Source organism: Talpa occidentalis, unplaced genomic scaffold (genome assembly GCF_014898055.3).
Source record: "Talpa occidentalis isolate TD23 unplaced genomic scaffold, MPIMG_talOcc4v2.1, whole genome shotgun sequence".
NCBI classification, from domain to species: Eukaryota; Metazoa; Chordata; class Mammalia; order Eulipotyphla; family Talpidae; genus Talpa; species Talpa occidentalis.
In genome coordinates this window covers 54,361,761-54,378,847 of record NW_026555331.1, presented here as the reverse complement: position 1 = coordinate 54,378,847, position 17,087 = coordinate 54,361,761, and the positions used below count along the sequence as shown (strand labels likewise).

Below are 17,087 nucleotides of genomic sequence, written 5' to 3'. Positions count from 1 at the left end.
AGAAACTACATGCTTATGGTACTAAAATGCTTCCTTCTGAAATCAGATGACATCAAAAGTAATGTTTTTTTTTTTTGTTGCCCAAATTTCCCTTGCCTGCGTCAGGTTGAATTTAACTATGTGAAGAAGATTGGTAGAGCAATTGAGAATAAAGATCTTGTTCCTCCATGTTCAGTTATAAGTATTTCTGGGCTATGAGTTGATCACACACCATTTATAATTAAGTGCTCATAGGAGGTGGAACCAAGACTGTGTCACATATATTTCCATGCTTGTGTTCATTCCTTTAAAAAATGTGTCTCTTAGAAAAATTGTCTATCCATGTGTCTATCTAGGATTAGAAAGAGATTCATGTATAGTATAGAAAATTTGGAGAACAGAATTTTTTTTTAAGAAGGCATTTTTCTTGTAATCATATAATCCATAAGTAACATGACCTATGCATGATCATATATTTACAAAATAGAATCATGCTTTCTGATTTGTCTTTCTTTTTAAATTAACAGTTTATTATGAATATATTGGAAGATAGTGACTTTTCTATTTTCAGTGGCAGTAAGTTTAGTGTTCCCTTATCAAGTCTACCATTATTTGTTTAACCAATTAATTAATTGAGATAATACATATAAAGTACTTAGTGTAATGTTTTACTATACTAAGATTATATCAAAATTGAGATTTAAAATTTCCTTATTTATCAGTAGCAATAAGCCACTACATTATTTTTTTTTAAGATTTATTTGTTTGTTTGTTTGTTTATTTATTTATTTATACAAGCACTGGGTACAGTCAGAAGTGCAGGAGGGTGAGAGAATTCACCAGAGCCAGAGCAGGGAGCAGAGCAGGCAGAAGGACCAAAGTACACTGCTGAGGGGAGCAGCGGGCGGCAGGAGAGGTCTGTGCACCATGTGGGACCCTCCTCCGGGGGGCCGGGGAGCAGCCGGGGATCGAACCGGCGCTGCAGAGGCCACGGGCAGCTTCGCAACCCAGCGCTCAACCGCTGCGCCACTGGGGAGGCCCAGCCACTACATTATTTTTAAGATAAACGAAGGGCACTACTTAAAGAACAAAAAGTTTAACTGCTTAAGAAAATATTCTAAGTGAATATAGTATGATATTCTTCCCTGCCTAATTTTATGAATGTATACATACATAACACACAAACATACTAGCATACACACAACAGTTATCTTAAGAGTCAAGTGCAGTGCAATGGACTAACTTCTCCAAGTCTCTTCACAACAGGGTTACATCTTTAAGGTAGATACCTAAGCATCTACTGATGGTTTACACTCTTAAAGAGTGTAACTCATAAAAGTTACTAATTTAGAAGACTTTGGGTTGGATGGCAGCAAATAACCATAACAATGTCTTCTGTCAAATCTAATTATGATCTCTTATTCTCCCTTCCTTCCAAACTTATCTAAGGACAAGGACAACCAATTGCCTACATCTGAATACTTTCAGTATATATAAAAGGAAGAGGACAGACTGGAGAGAAATAAGGGTTTAGTATTCTAAAGCAATCATAAAGTAAACTGAAAGTCTCCCCCTGTGTTCCCTTGCCTCCTGACTTAACTCTGCAAAGACTGATCCACTGATTATGGAATGGACCTCTTGTATAAATTTAATTCTTCCTTTAAGAGGTGAAATATAATGTTCCCAAATGGGATATGTATGTTTTCTAGTGATGATTTTTGGGAGAGAGTACCAACATTATGATCAGAATCTTTGTAAAGATTTTGTTAAGAAATATGTTAATAATCTTAAAGATTAGAGTAGGGTCAACCATCTGTAGCACTATTAAGACAGAAAGTCCTTACTCAGAAAGAGTTGAAGTCCACTATGAGTTCTTCACAATTCAAAACCAACCATTCATTTAAGTTCTTTCAACAGAAGTGAACTCTCATTTATAATACATAGATGCATGTGCCACCTCTAGTTTTGTTTCATGTTCACCAGAAAATGTATTTATTTCCTTTTCTTTTCTTTGGTTATCTTTCACTTTCAGTTCATCTTTGACAAACTCTAATAACAAGGCGCTACTTAAAAGTAGTATATAGTTTTGCACTAAGACTAATTAAAGATAAAGGATAAATTAATTCTGTAACCTCTTTCCTACTACTATGCAGAACACTTTGTAATGTACAATCTAATTTGTAGTAATACCTTCAAATTTCTTCAGAACAGGTAATTTGCATTTCTATAATTGAATATCTGCCTAAGAGGGGGGTGTGTGTGTGTGTGTGTGTGTGTGTGTGTGTGTGTGTGTGTGTGTGTGTGCGCGCGCGTGCGCACGCGTGTGTGGGGCAGGTGCGCACATGTGTGTGGTGTGTGTGCACATAAATTGTGTTTTTATGGCGGTAACCTTGATTTACAACACTATATGATTTAAAGCCATAACTTCATACCTCTTCATATGTATGTTACCATATCATGCCCACCATGAAACCATCAATAATATTCCAACATATCCATTGGTTCCCCTCACCACTTTACTCCCTACACCCTTCTAATTTTTCTGGTATTCTCAATTCTGCAGTCACGTTTCCAGGGTTTGTTTTGGTTTAGTTGCATATGTTCCCTTGTTTTGTTTATATTTCACATCTGAGTGAAATCATCAGGTAATTGTTCTTTCTCCTGACTTATTTCACTTAATATATACCTGCCATTTCCATGTGGCAGACAGCAAGATTTCATCTTTCTTATGGCTGAGTGGTATTCCATTTACCACCTCTTTATCCAGCCATCTGTCATTGGGCACTTAGGTTGTTTCCATAATTTGGCTATTTTAAATAGTGCTACAAAGAACACAGAAGTGCATATATCCTTTTGAATTAGTATTTTTTGTATTTTTCAGATAGAATTAAATGGTAGGTCTATTTTAAATATTCTGAGAAACTTCCACATTGTTTTCCATAGGAGATGGACCAATTTACAGTTTGCTTTCTTATCATCAGTGTCTGAAGTCTTTTTATCTCCACATCCTCACCAACACTTACTATTCCTTATCTCTTTGATATAGACCATTCTCAAGGGTATGAGGTGGTATCTCACTGTTGTTACATTTGTATTTCCATGATGATAACAGATGATGGGCTTTTTTTCAGTGCCTATTATCCTATATACACAAAATGAACTAGAAGAGTAAGAAATGAAGAAAACAATCTCAATTATAGTCATATGAAAAAGAACTAAATACCTAGGAATAAATTTAACAGAGGAGATGAAATACATGTGTGGTGAAAACTTTAAAACATTGTTGAAAAAAATAGAAGAGACAAATAAATGGGAAGATATTACCTGCACATGAATTAAAGAATTAACATTTAACATTGCTAAAATGGCCTCCTTATCAAAGTAATAGGCAGATTCAAGGCAATCCCTATCAGAGTTTCAGTGGCATTCTTCAAAGACATAGAATAAACTTTACTGACATTTATATAGACCACAGAAGAGTTTGAACAGCCAAAGTGGTTCTGACTAAAAGGAACAGAGGCATCACACTCTTAGGGTATATTTTCCATTCTAAATTAATTATGTAGTTTTCTCAAGTTTTATAGGCAGAGTGTTGCTCAAATTGCTCTAACAATGATTCCATACACTGAAAATATGTGTTGTTTTACCTAACTTTAGTCTCTAACATGCTCTTGAAGTGCTGCTGACATTTATTTCTTTTTTTAAAAGATTTATTTATTTATGTATACAAGAACTGGGGTACAGGTCACAGGTGTGAGGGTGAGAGGATTCACTAGAGACAGAGTGGGAAACAAAATAGGCAGATCGGCTGAAATACACTGCTGAGGGGAGCAGCGGGCAAATCAGGAGAGGTCTGCTGCTCCATGTGGGTAGCTCCCTGGCCGGGAATCGAACTCATGCTGCAGAGGCTGTGGCTAGCTTCATAGGTTGCGTCTTAACCCCTTGCGCCACCAGCAGGGAGGCCCCTCCTGACATTTTTTTCATGATTAATTTACCTTTTGGAAAACACTATTTGCTTGGGCATCAAAGGCTATCCATCAAAATTTATTGCATTGTATTAATGTGTCTTTGCTCTTTCCTGTAACTTATAATACTCATTTTTATTATGATGATGTTCCTTTTTATCTCCTGTTCTCTGCTCTTCATTGTTGCTATCTAATTTCTGACTTGCCTCTGTGGAGTAGCTCATCTGTTAGTGCCAAATTGGACACCTCTCACTGGTTCACCATTATCACTTGCTCATCCTCTGCATCCCTTCATCTTCGTTCCAAGTGGATTCACTGGAAATATTTCTTTTCTTATATGGATTTGTCTTATGATGTATTAATTTCACAGCATGAATAAACTAATCATATTCTTAATTATTTTGATGTAGTGTTTGACAGATTTGTTCTTTAACTAGTCTTTTTTGTCCTTTAATGAAGTCCCCAACACATGGACATATATGAACTGTGTTTCTTTTATACTGATTGTTACATAGAAATTCCACAGTACAATGCTGTCTGTGTAACAGTAAACTAAGCAGTAAGGATTCCATTTTATTAAGAGCCTACATAGTTCATATGATGCAGGGCAATTTATGAAAGATATCTTTTAATCTCCAGTGACACCTTGCATAGTAAGTTTTAACATCATTATCTTTGTGTCAAACTCAGGCTCAGAGAAGTTAAGCAATTCATCCAAGTTATCTGACTTTGAAGCAACGAACAGGATTCACAGCTAGGTTTGTTTGTCCCTGGAGCCTGTTCCTGACTCAGGATATACTGTGTAATGACTAGGTTTAATGTAGGAACTCTGTTTTGGGAGACTGCTATGTGCCCTGCAATGAACAGGATTCACAGCTAAGTTTGTTTGTCCCTGGAGCCTGTTCCTGACTCAGGATATACTGTGTAATGACTAGGTTTAATGTAGGAACTCTGTTTTGGGAGACTGCTATGTGCCCTTCACCTACAAGTGTTTCTAGCCTAGTGTCTTTCGTACGGTAGATGTTCAATGTGAATTTGTAGAAAGAAAGAATAAAAGGGTGCACAACGATTGTTCTAACAAAGCGTGGCATTTTTCAATCCATCTTACCTTATTTTCTTGTTATTGTAGGACAGTGAAAATCCCAGATTCAGCCGAGGGACTTGGGTTCCAGATCCGAGGATATGGCCCATCAGTTGTGCATGCGGTGGGGAGAGGTAAGGAATTAATCCTTCATGGTAAACAGCTCTCCAGGATCTTCCTTTCTGAATAGGAATGTTTAAAATGTCCGTAACCAGGTTGTTCTGGATTTTCTCAGTACATTCCTAAAACAATATATATTTTTAAAACCTTTAAAGTTGTAAGGCATATTTATCACTATTAACAGTTTTGTAAGTGAATGATTTTTCCCAGTCCCACTTTTCTGCATGCTTGAACTTGGTCAAAGGATATAATGTTTTCAAGGTTGTCACTGTATTTTTCTGTGATGGCAAAGTTATATTTTTTGTGAATAATGCAAAGATGTGAGTAATCAGCTTTAAAAATGTTCTGTGAGCTTGATAAACTGTAACTTCAATTACCTCTACATACCCAGCATCTGAGTGACTAAAAGCTTGTTTTTATGAATTATTCTGTTTGATAGGCAAATCATCCACTGACATCTCTTGTTATGGTTTTTAATTTCTATATTGATTCTAGTAATGATTTAAGGGAATAACTATTAAATTCCACATGACTAAACAAACACAGTAAAGAACTTCTAGAATAAGAAGTGCTACAGTAAGCCTAAGAGGCCATGAGTTTATACAATAAGAGACATATATGTCTAATAAGAGAGACATTGCTGGGTCTCCCCTGGTGGCGCAGTGGTTGAGTGCTGGGCTGCGAAGCTGCCCAGAGCCTCTGCAGCACTGGTTCAACCCCGGCTGCCTGCGAGGGTCCCACATGGCGTGACAGACCTCTCCTGCCGCCCGCTGCTCCTCTCAGAAGTGTTATTTCGTCAGTCTGCCTGTTCTGCTCCCCACTCTGGCTCTGGTGAATTCTCTCACCCTCCCGTGCTTCTGACTGTACCCCGTGGTTGTATAAATAAATAAATAAATCTTTAAAAAAAAAGAATTAAGAAAAAAAAAAGAGAGGCATTGCTTTTCATTGCTAAGACATGTAAAACATAAGGCATCTTAAAATGATCAGCCAGTCATTAGGCAGGAATCTTTTGAAAGGATGAGAATAAAATTTAACAAGTACATACTAGTCAAGCCTGTATTCGATTATAAAATTACTTTCATCATTGTATATATAACAAAATTAATCTTACTCTAAAAATTTGTCTTTTCATGCAGGCTTTAAAAATATAAGTTGATGGGCATTTAAAACTGTTGTAATAATTCATTGAAGATTAGGAAACTGAAATGAAATATTGATGCATCAAATGCTTTTTTATTTTCCCTAAGCACCAAAAAGTAAACCATATTATGAGTATGTAAAATAACTGAAAACCTGAGTGAATCTTCTTGTCCCTCTCTCCCAAATATGTCATTTCAAGAATAGTATTTGGAACTAATTTTTGAAATTAGATGAGCCTGTATCTGGGTTACTATGCTTTTGCAAAGATAGAGATGATCTTGTGCTTTCCCTTTCATGTGGATACTAATGAAAAGATATTATTCTCTAGGTTCTTTTTGCATTGTATTTTTTTTACACAAAAAAACTTATTTTCTTCATTAGCTTTTCTCATGGCCACACACTAGAGTTAAATTAATAACTGAAATTTCAGCTTTGGAATCTAAATTTTTAATATGCCAAGTTCTGATTATAATTTCTTGTTTTGGTCTCTCTCAACTTGTGTTTCTATGCAGTCTTTCAACTCAGTTGGAACTTCCAGTCTTTGAATCCTTTCCCTTTCTTTTCCAAGGTCACAGATACCCCTCAAGTCTCTACTTGCTTCCTCAAGTAGTGGGTCACTTCAGTCCCTCTTGCCAGCATCCATAGGGTCCCCTCCCCTCACACTAATCTGTCAGATGCAGGCGGGGTACCTGGTTTCAGCCTTGGATTAGCTTAACCCACCTTCTTTGTTACTTCTTCTGAGTAGCTGGAGAAAACATCCATGGCTATGGAATTATTATATATTCCTGCAGCAATCTTTTGATGTGTCTCTGACCAACTCCCCTCCGATCTTCCAAGATCAACTTTTTTTTCCTAACTCACAGAAAAATTCAGGCTACTAATCATGAAGACTTAAATGCTCCACACCCTTTTGTGCATACATTTCTGACTGTATCGTTATCACCGGTTTCTCACCCTTCCCAACTTTCTTCCCATCTTCTTTTTTTCTTCCTTTCAAGTTAATCCACAAATGTTCGGGATCCTATCCAGACTTCTGTCTCTTCTGTCACCTCTTTTGATATTGAATTGCCAAGTATCAAACACTGTTCCAAAATTTTTATAGTTTGGCTATAAACATGCTTAGTTCATTCCCAATGAAATAAACAAAACCATCTTCAACCAGAACAGCAAACACAAAATCCCTCTTTCTTGTTCTCTTCTGTAGATATTTGCTATTAGACTGTATCCCACGGACCTACAGCATTGTTATCAACTGGGAGCTGGTTACAAATGCAGAATCTCTGCCCCCTCGCCCCCCCACAGGAAATATTGAGCCAGAATCTACATTTTAATGATATCCCCAGATCCATGTCAAAAATTGAGAAGCTTAGTTTTAGAATAATGCTCTAATAACTTTTATTTTTGTCATGACCAAACTTCCTTAAATGCTGGTCTGTATTTTTGCCTCCCCCTTCTTATTTGAGTTTTAGCCCAATATTATATCCATCTTATTCCAATTCACACCCCTATCTGCAAAATCTGCCTTAGAAGTGTTATCATGGATTTCACTGAAAATATAATGGATTGATAATGCTTGTCTTTTTAAAAAAGATTTATTTATTTATGCATATAAGAGCTGGGGTGTAGGCTAGAGGTGCAGGGGGTGAGAGGATTCACTAGAGACAGAGTGGAGAACAGAACAGGTGGATTGACTGAAATACACTGCTGAGGGAGCAGTGGGCAAGACAGGGGAGGTCTGCTGTGCCATGTGGGTAGCTCCCTGGCTGGAGATTGAACTTGTGCTGTAGTGGCTGCTGATAGCTTCATAGTGCTGAGACTTAACCCCTTGCGCTACCAGGGAGGCCCAATAATGCTTGTCTTAATTGAGTTTTTGGTGCCACTTGTTTAAACCTACTCTCATTTGCTTAAAATGTTTACCTCCTGATTTCTGAGATGGCACTTTTCAGATTTCCCCCCCACTCCCGTCTCTCCTCTGCCAGCTCTCCTTACCTGTTGACCTGTAAATTATTGGCACCCTTTCATCTCCTTGCCTTCTTTCTCTCTAAGCAATCTTTTTTTTTTCTATAAGCAATCTTATTGTTGCTCTTTGCTGAGGATTTCTCAATTTCTGTCTCCATTATAGATCTTTCCTGAGTTCTACAACCTGTTTTTAGTTGTTAAACATCTCTACCTAACAGCCTTTTTGGCATCTTCAAATTCTGTATTGTCCCAAATTGAACTTTTCATCTATTTTCTGAAGTTGTTTGACCTTCTTTGCTCTGTCTATTGAAATGACTACTCTACTTAGCCTCTGAGTTCAAAGGCACAAGAGTACTCTAGCCTTTGCATAAACTCCGCTACCAAATATCAAGTATTTGATCTCATTCTGCCCCTTCTAACTAATGCACCCTTAGTTCCAATCTAGAAAATTGTAGTGGTCTCTGGTGATTTAGACTTCAGACTTAAACTTCAATGATTCAGCCTCCAGAAAGAAGTTGATCTTGTCACATCTCTGCTTAAAATTCTTCAGTGGCTTTCCACCTCCATAAGAGTCAGACTTTTTTTTTTAAAGATTTATTTACTTATTTGATTGTTTGTTTATTTATTTATTTATACAAGCACTGGGTACAGTCAGAAGCGCAGGAGGGTGAGAGAATTCACCAGAGCCAGAGTGGAGAGCAGAACAGGCAGAGTGACGAAATACACTGCTGAGGGGAGCAGCGGGCGGCAGGAGAGGTCTGCGCGCCATGTGGGACCCTCACTTGGGACCCTCACTCAGCGGTCGGGGATCGAACTGGTGCTGCAGAGGCTGCGGGCAGCTTCGCAACCCAGCGTTCAACCGCTGCGCCACCGAGGAGGCCACATAAGGTTCAGACTTTTGGACCTCACACAGATTGTATAAGGATGATCCCATTCTTCTTAACTCTCCAGTCATATATTGTTCACTCATCTCTGTTCTAAGCTCACATCAATAGAACTGCTTATGTGCTCCCAAACGTCTAAGTTATTTCTTGACTCCATACCTTTTTCAGACCCTTATCTCTGTTGGGAATGCGCCTCTTCCCCCCAAAACTCAGTTACATACCAAAAGAAGAAATTATATGTTGACTTTTTAGATCTACATTATACTCTTAAAGATGTTTGATAATACCTTCATGGGAGAAATTGCTTACAAAGGAAGATTCTTCTAACATACTTATTAGTTTTACAATCATTTGTGTTAATTTTATTCATTGAGTTTGTTAATGGTTCTTTGAAAGTGTTGATTTGTTCAGATACCAAATAACAAAGGTGAAAGGTTCTGACCTCACTGGTGAGGATATGCCACTTCCATATTTAAATCTGTATCTATGCAAAATAATGACTGGGCAGAAGGTGATATCTGATTTAGTCTGTTTTCTACACTAATTTTTGGTTCTCGACCCTTTGTATATATCCTGAACTTTTATTTTTCTTAACATGTCCTGTCCACTCATAGTTGCTAATTGACCCAATCTTTTCCCTTAAGAATTTCTTTCAATTGTTGATATTTAAAACAAAAAAGGTGAATATTCTTTTATTTTATTGAAATAAAATTGCATTATAACACTGTATTAAGTTTCAGATGTGCATCATTGAGAATCAATATGTGTAATTTAAGGAATATTATTTAAATATGTAGAGACTAAAGAAAGATAGATAAGGCATATTATTCTGGCATTCTCACTTTGACATTATACATGCATATTTAGAAAATTAGATTGACTAGACATTTGAAAGGGAAAATAACTGATTAGCATTATAAAGGTCACTTTTTAATGTCCTTTCAAACTAATTCTTAGGGAGGAGGTGGGAAAATATTCTGTTAATCAGAGTTCGAATGACCAGTTAAAGCAGAAAATTTTCAAAAGGACATTGCTATAAGAACCAAATTTCTCAAGAACATACTAGCAAGATCCTGTGATAAAAATGAACCTTATTTCTAATATTAGTTTTTGGCAATTTTCTCATTTGTATGTAAAGGAACTGTGGCTGCTGCAGCTGGTCTTCATCCTGGACAGTGTATTATCAAAGTAAATGGGATCAATGTCAGCAAGGAAACACATGCCAGTGTGATCGCACATGTGACAGCCTGCAGGAAGTACAGGCGACCCATGAAGGTAAATTGCCCTCCAGTCAACTCATGAACATCCTAGGGGCAATATAGGATAGTGTCAGAAATATTTTTGGTTTCTACTTCTAGATTCACATTTAAACTCAGAATTGTAAATGTCATAATGATTATTTTAGCTGAATAATTAAGTATAATTGACTGTACTTAGTTGTATTTTAATGCTATAGTATCATCACCTGTTTAAAAAGCATTCCAGGTTATTTTTATTTTCATAGTGATATGAATTTTCAGATAGCTAACTGTTTTTCAGTTTGAAATCCTAAGGTGTAAACTGATTTTTTGACATGAGATTACTCTGGAATCTATGATGGTTATCATGACTATGTGTACATACATGAATCACAAATAATCACATGATTTATTACAAGATTTCTCTGAGGAAAAATGTGGGGTTTATAGAATCTGTATTTTAGTTTTGGTTGTATTTATTTAGGTAATGGATTTAGCTCTTAAGAGGAAACACCAAATTGTATTTGCCATTATTCAAATTTTAAGAATGCTCCTCTGATCCAAATTTCAAGTGCCATAGAAAGTAAAATTAGAGATTTAATTTATAAGCAGAGCTTATTGTCTCATGAGGTACAAGTGAATATTGGACTATAAGAGAAAATTCTCTCAAATTAATCAACTAAATGCAAAAGAAACTTTAAAGGAGAAACTTTGTATTCTTTGCTATTATGAATGGTGAGCTACTCTCTTTTGGATTTGAGAATATGTTTTTTTGGGCAAACCAGAAAGATGAATCTATTTTCTTATAGACCAAAAGTGATATCCTGTAACATACTGAACCTTCATTAAAAGAGCTGATCAGGTTTGCTTACTAATAAGGTCAAACTAGCAAATCAGAATTCATACAGAGGTGCATGGGTTTTTCTGGTTGATAGTAATTGAAATAAATATTTATTGAATTGTATTTGTAGATGAGTTTTCACAAAGAAATTTCTGTAATTATCAAACCTTTTTGCCTTCTGTAGGAATATTAACAAATTGCCAAATTGATTTAATTTTATTCCTTATTATTTTCCTTGCCTGCCTTCTTAAAGAGGTATTAATCAGTGGACTGATAAAAGAAGGCAATAAATAGACTGGAAAAAAAAAATCACTAAGTTGTTAACATGCTCTAGCAGGTATCCATTATCACAGAACAGACAATCCCAAAAATTATTGCACAAAACAGGATTGATTATGTCTCTTGATTCTCTGGGTTAACTGGGTGTTGGTTCCTGAAAGGTCACTGATGTCACTGTATTCTGCTGGAGCCTACTGTCCCTTCTGTTTGCCTCCTGGTGACCCCTCATTCCATGTGGGGTGGGGGGTCATGCTCCACTGCTATTCTACATGGCTTCCTTTTCCAATCTGTAGAAGGATTTTCCTTTCTGTATGATGTCTGGCTTTTAGGAGGGTATATTGTACATGATCAGTTCTCAACTTACAGCTTGCTAATATCTTTTGGAAAAATAAGATATGACCACATCTAGTGTCAGTGTAGGAAGGAGGTACATATAGGTGTGGATACTAATGGATATGGTTCATTGGAGGCCACAATAGCTTCCCAGGATTTATTTTAATGATCTGTGTTAATAAACATTTTAATGATATATAGTAGTATAACTGTTAAACACAACTGTAAAGTTAATGCAAGGGAAAAATGGATAATATACATATGCCACACTTCAAGAGTACAATTTAATGCATCATGTTAGGTAGTAAAAATTATAAATTTTAATGTGAGCAACTGTCAAAGCATTAATTTGGTAGCTATTTCATCTCTTATTTATCTAAATAATTGGATCTAATTTTCCAATTAAAATACAGGCTAATTTATGCCATGAAAGGACTAAAAATTAGTTATATCACTTGGGAACCAAGTAAGATGAAAGATGTCTTTCCAATGTTCATGTTGGTTTGATTCAAAAAAAGCATTTAAAATGTTCAAACCCATGTGTCTCTTATAGAGACCTTAAATGTACAATTATCAGTAATTGGTTCATCAGGAGAATGTCCATCTAACATTTATTTATTTTAAAATGCAATTTTTAAAGTGTATTTGAGGTATTTAAGTAATACATTTGGAAAGTAAATATTATTTAATAACATCTTTGGAAAAACACTTTAGAAAAACCAGGTTGTTCAACCATTTAATTGCCAATGACATTCTTATTTTTTAATTTTTTTATTTTATATATTTTTACATAATTTTTAATTTTTGCATGATGTATGTATTTTCATCTTGGTTATAGTCCCCATACAATTCCCACCACCCTTGTTTTGAACCTACTCCCTTCTCAATTGCCAATGACTTTCTATTAGATTCTGATGTTGATTTTTTTCTCTTCCGAATTTTACTATTTTAAACTGAAAGAATAAATAAGATTGTCAACTCTCCTTTTTAAAATTATTATTTATTTATTTTTAAAGAAGATTTTTATTTATTTATACAAGAACTGGGGTACAGATCAGAGGCATAGAAAGGTGAGAGAATTCACCAGAGACAGAGCAAAATGCAGAACAGGCACTGCTGAGGGGAGCAGCGGGCAAGGCAGGAGAGAGCTGCCACGCCATGTGGGTTTCTCCCTGGCTGGCCAGGAATCGAACCTGCACTGCGAGGCTGTGGACAGCTTCACAGCATGGCGCTCAACCTGTTGCGCCACCCGGGAGGCCCTTTAAATTATTTTTTATTAATTAATTTTTTTTTTACATCATTGTTCATTTTTAAAGAATACTTGCTTCCCCCCATCCCCTCAGGTGTAGTCCCCATAGTTTCCTTCACCAATGCACCCGTGTACCATTGCCTCAGCTGGGATTACATCAAACTGAAAAGCTTCTGCACAGCAAAAGAAACATTAACCAAAACAGAGACACCCCACTGATTGGGAAAAAAATCTTTGTACTCCAGTCAACTGATAAGGGACTGATCACAAAGATATCAAAGAACTCACACAACTCAACAAAAACAAAATAAACAGTCCAGTCAAGAAATGGGCAGAACTTTAAAGACATTTCTCCAAAGAGGAAATGCAAATGGCCAATAGGCATATGAAAAAATGTTCAACATCCCTGATAATCAGGGAAATGCAAGTTAAAACCACATTGAGATACCACCTTACACCAGTAGGAATGGCACATATAAAAAAAAAAAAAACAAGCAACAGCAAATGTTGGCGAGGATGTGGTGATGTGGTGGGTGGAACTCTCCTACATTGCTGGTGGGAGTGCAAACTGGTCCAACCACTATGGAAAGCTGTCTGGAGGTTCCTCAGTTTACTAAAAATGGAACTACCATATGACCTGGCAATTCCACTATTAGGTATCTATCCAAAGGATACAAAAACATTGATTCAAAAGACCACCTGTACCCCTATGTTTATTGTCAACTCTCCTTCTAAACCAGAGTAATCAGATAGGCTTATTTTGTTTTGTACTAATTGCTTTCCTCCACTCATTTCCAGCAAGATTCCATACAGTGGGTGTATAACAGCATTGAGAGTGCTCAAGATGACCTTCAAAAGTCTAACTCCAAACCCCCCGGAGATGAAGCAGGGGATGCTTTCGAGTGCAAAGTAGAAGGTTGGTTCCTTTTTTCTCCTCATTTACTTAGAGTATTCTTTATCAATGTGCCTGTGTCTCCATGAAATTATCGACAATTTCATATGTTCAGTTCACTTCCTTAAACCATTATCACCAAATAAATACATTCTTTTTGTTAGAGACTTGAATATTTTGCATGGATTATCTTGTAAAGTCACCAAAAAAGAAAATCATAAAGAAGGTGATTATCATCATCCTCATTTTATGGGAGAAGTAATTGAGACCTATATAGGTTAAGTGACTGACCCAAGCTAGTAAGTGTTAGAATGAGAATTCAAACCCAGATTATAATGTTTCTTTGTTTTGAGTTTAAGTGTTGTTCAGATCTTTCAGTCAGTGTGAGTCTCAGATGGCAGTGTGGTCATCACTTGAGAGGGAGATGCAGATGCAAAATCTCCACCCCCGCCCATATCCACTGCACAGAAATTTCCATTTTAATAAGATCTGACCTATATACACATTAAAATTTGAGAAGTCTTGTTTAGAAGGTCCATAGTTCATTTGAAAATACTTTCTTGATTCAAATAACTTTTACTGTTTAACATTGACAGGAATGAAAGAGGCAAACTAATAATATGAAAATGAGAGGGGAAAGAGAATTCTTTTGATAAGGACTTGTGTTTGTTTTCTCAGTGTAGCAAACCAGCAAATTGCTGTATTCAGTTTCGTCCTTTTTTTTTTTTTTTCTTTTTTCTTTTTTGCCAAGTGGCAAGGTATTGAGGCAATTACATTTATGTTTGCTTTTGATGAATACCTTGAATTATTATTTCAAAACATCTTCACAAAAGTCATGACTCTTCTCTTCCATTTTCCTACCACTCATTTTTCCATTCATACTGTTGGTGGCTGTCTCTAAGTATTTGTACACGGCTGGAGAATTCCCTACACCCACTGATCACGGGGGACTTAGGAAAAGTTGTATTAGATCCATTCTGGGAAGCAACTTGGTATGATCTGCTCAAAATATAAACAATATTAGAAATATTTCAACCTCATTAGAGCAACAAGTTTATAATACATTGATTCTCTTATTTAAACCAGGACAAGTCTCAGGACCTTATCCTCAGGCTTTTTTTTTTTTAAAGATTTATTTATTCATTTACACAAGAACCAGGGTACAGGCCAGATGTGTGGGAGGGTGAGAGGATTTACCATGGACAGAGAAGGGAACAGAACAGGCAGACTGATGAAATACACTGCTGAGGAGAGCAGCGGGTGAGACAGGAGAGGTCTGCTGTGCCATGTGGGATTCTCACTGGCCGGCCGGGATCGAACTGGTGCTACGGCGGCTGCAGACAGCTTCACAGTGCTGCGCTCAACCGCCGGCACCACCAGGGGAGGCCCTATCCTCAGGCTTTATGACTCACTTGGAATTGGATTTTGTTAATCAGAATTGATATCACTGTGAGAGTGGGTTGCTGTGATGCTCTGAAAATTGATTTCTAGCTATTCTGAAACTTCATTATTTTAAGTTAACTCTTAATCTGATTTTCCCTATTTTATTTTTACTGTTTCTAATATTCTAGGACTCAGTTGTTTACAGTAAACTAGTCTGTTTCCTTATTTAATATTTACTAGCAGGAATCTGACCAGTTTCTTATGTGAGATTTTAGGAGTTTTTCCACCAGCTGACTGGAGGTCACATAGTTCAATAGGAAGACATTCCAGATGGAAATATTGTTGTAGTGAATAATGACATGTTTCTCAATGAACTATCGCAATAATATGCTATTTGGGAAAACTCAGGCACCTGCTCTGCTGCAAAAGTGATTATTGCATCTCCTTTTTTAAAATGATATTTGGTATTTTTTTCTACTTTGAAAAAATATTCATCCAGTGTTTGAGGCAGTTTTAGAAATCCTGAATTTATATCATACATGCTTGAAATGAGATAATTATAAAATTGTATGTTTAACATTTCTAATAGGCATGTATATGTTCACTGATCAAAATGGATGTGAAAAGATAGAACCAGTCATGTAAGAGTGGTGTGATTTGGATCACTCAAACATGATTTTGTTAATGTTATTTTTTTAATGTTAAAAAATAGTTACATCATTTAGCACATTGGATTTAGTCATCTTTTAGGAAACTTTTTAAAAAATGACTTGGAGTGATGCATTATTTGGAGAGACTAACAAACCCTTCATGAATTTGCTGAATTAAAATTGCCTTTATTCCAGAAGTAATTGACAAGTTCAACACCATGGCCATCATTGACGGGAAGAAGGAACACGTGAGTCTGACAGTGGATAATGTCCACCTGGAATACGGAGTCGTGTATGAGTATGATAGCACAGCTGGGATAAAGTGCAATGTGGTGGAGAAGATGATCGAGCCCAAAGGTTTCTTCAGCCTCACTGCCAAGGTCTGAGCAATCCTGGGAAAACAAGGCTTCTTGTTTTAATTAAAGCAACTGAAATCTCTTCCACTATAAAAACTGTAAATGATCACATACATTGCAGCTGTCAGGTCTTTCAGCCTTTTTTTTTTTATCTCCTCCAGTTACTCAGTGTGGGTGCACACTTCTATTCATTGGTCTCTTCGGGAGCACAGTGTTAAGTTAGATAGGATTCTTGCCCAGCCAAGCGTTAGTTGACTTGGCAAAGGCTTCACTGCATCTAGTAAGTTTACCACCTTTGTTGATTGAGTATCATGGACATATTCAAGATGGTTTTTATGACAGGTGGTGCTTTTTAAAACATATCTAATCCTTCGAAGGATATTTGAAATTCTGCAAGTCTCATGTTTATTTTATAAAATTTCACAAAGCTGGGAGATCAGTTTATGAACAGAACTTCAGACGTTTATATAATTACTTCTTAGTTGATAAGTACATCATCCTTAGTGCTTAGACTACAGCCACAGGGGTGGGAGAGAAGAAGTCTTCATCCAAATGGATAAAACATGTGGCAAGAGGTGACCTCTACTTGCTTTTCATGATCCTTGCACAAGGAAAATCAATCAGATTCCTACTGGATGACCTGCAAATCTGGGCCTTAGTATTTCATGTGCTTTTATATCACCCTGTGAGAATTGAGGTATTACAAGTAGGAAATATGAGATACAGCTTCACTGCTTT

The 17,087-nt window shown here is 36.5% G+C and overlaps 1 protein-coding gene across 1 annotated transcript in view; it reads left to right on the top strand.

The window, feature by feature from the left end:
* The window catches only part of PREX2 (phosphatidylinositol-3,4,5-trisphosphate dependent Rac exchange factor 2), a 261,162-nt gene that overhangs the window by 128,269 nt on the left and 115,806 nt on the right, over positions 1-17,087 (top strand). Inside the window, exons 19-22 of the mRNA XM_037505649.2 lie at positions 5,074-5,159; positions 10,267-10,403; positions 13,867-13,984; positions 16,189-16,373. Coding sequence (XP_037361546.1) covers positions 5,074-5,159; positions 10,267-10,403; positions 13,867-13,984; positions 16,189-16,373 — 526 coding nt within the window. The remainder of the gene's footprint in view (positions 1-5,073; positions 5,160-10,266; positions 10,404-13,866; positions 13,985-16,188; positions 16,374-17,087) is intronic.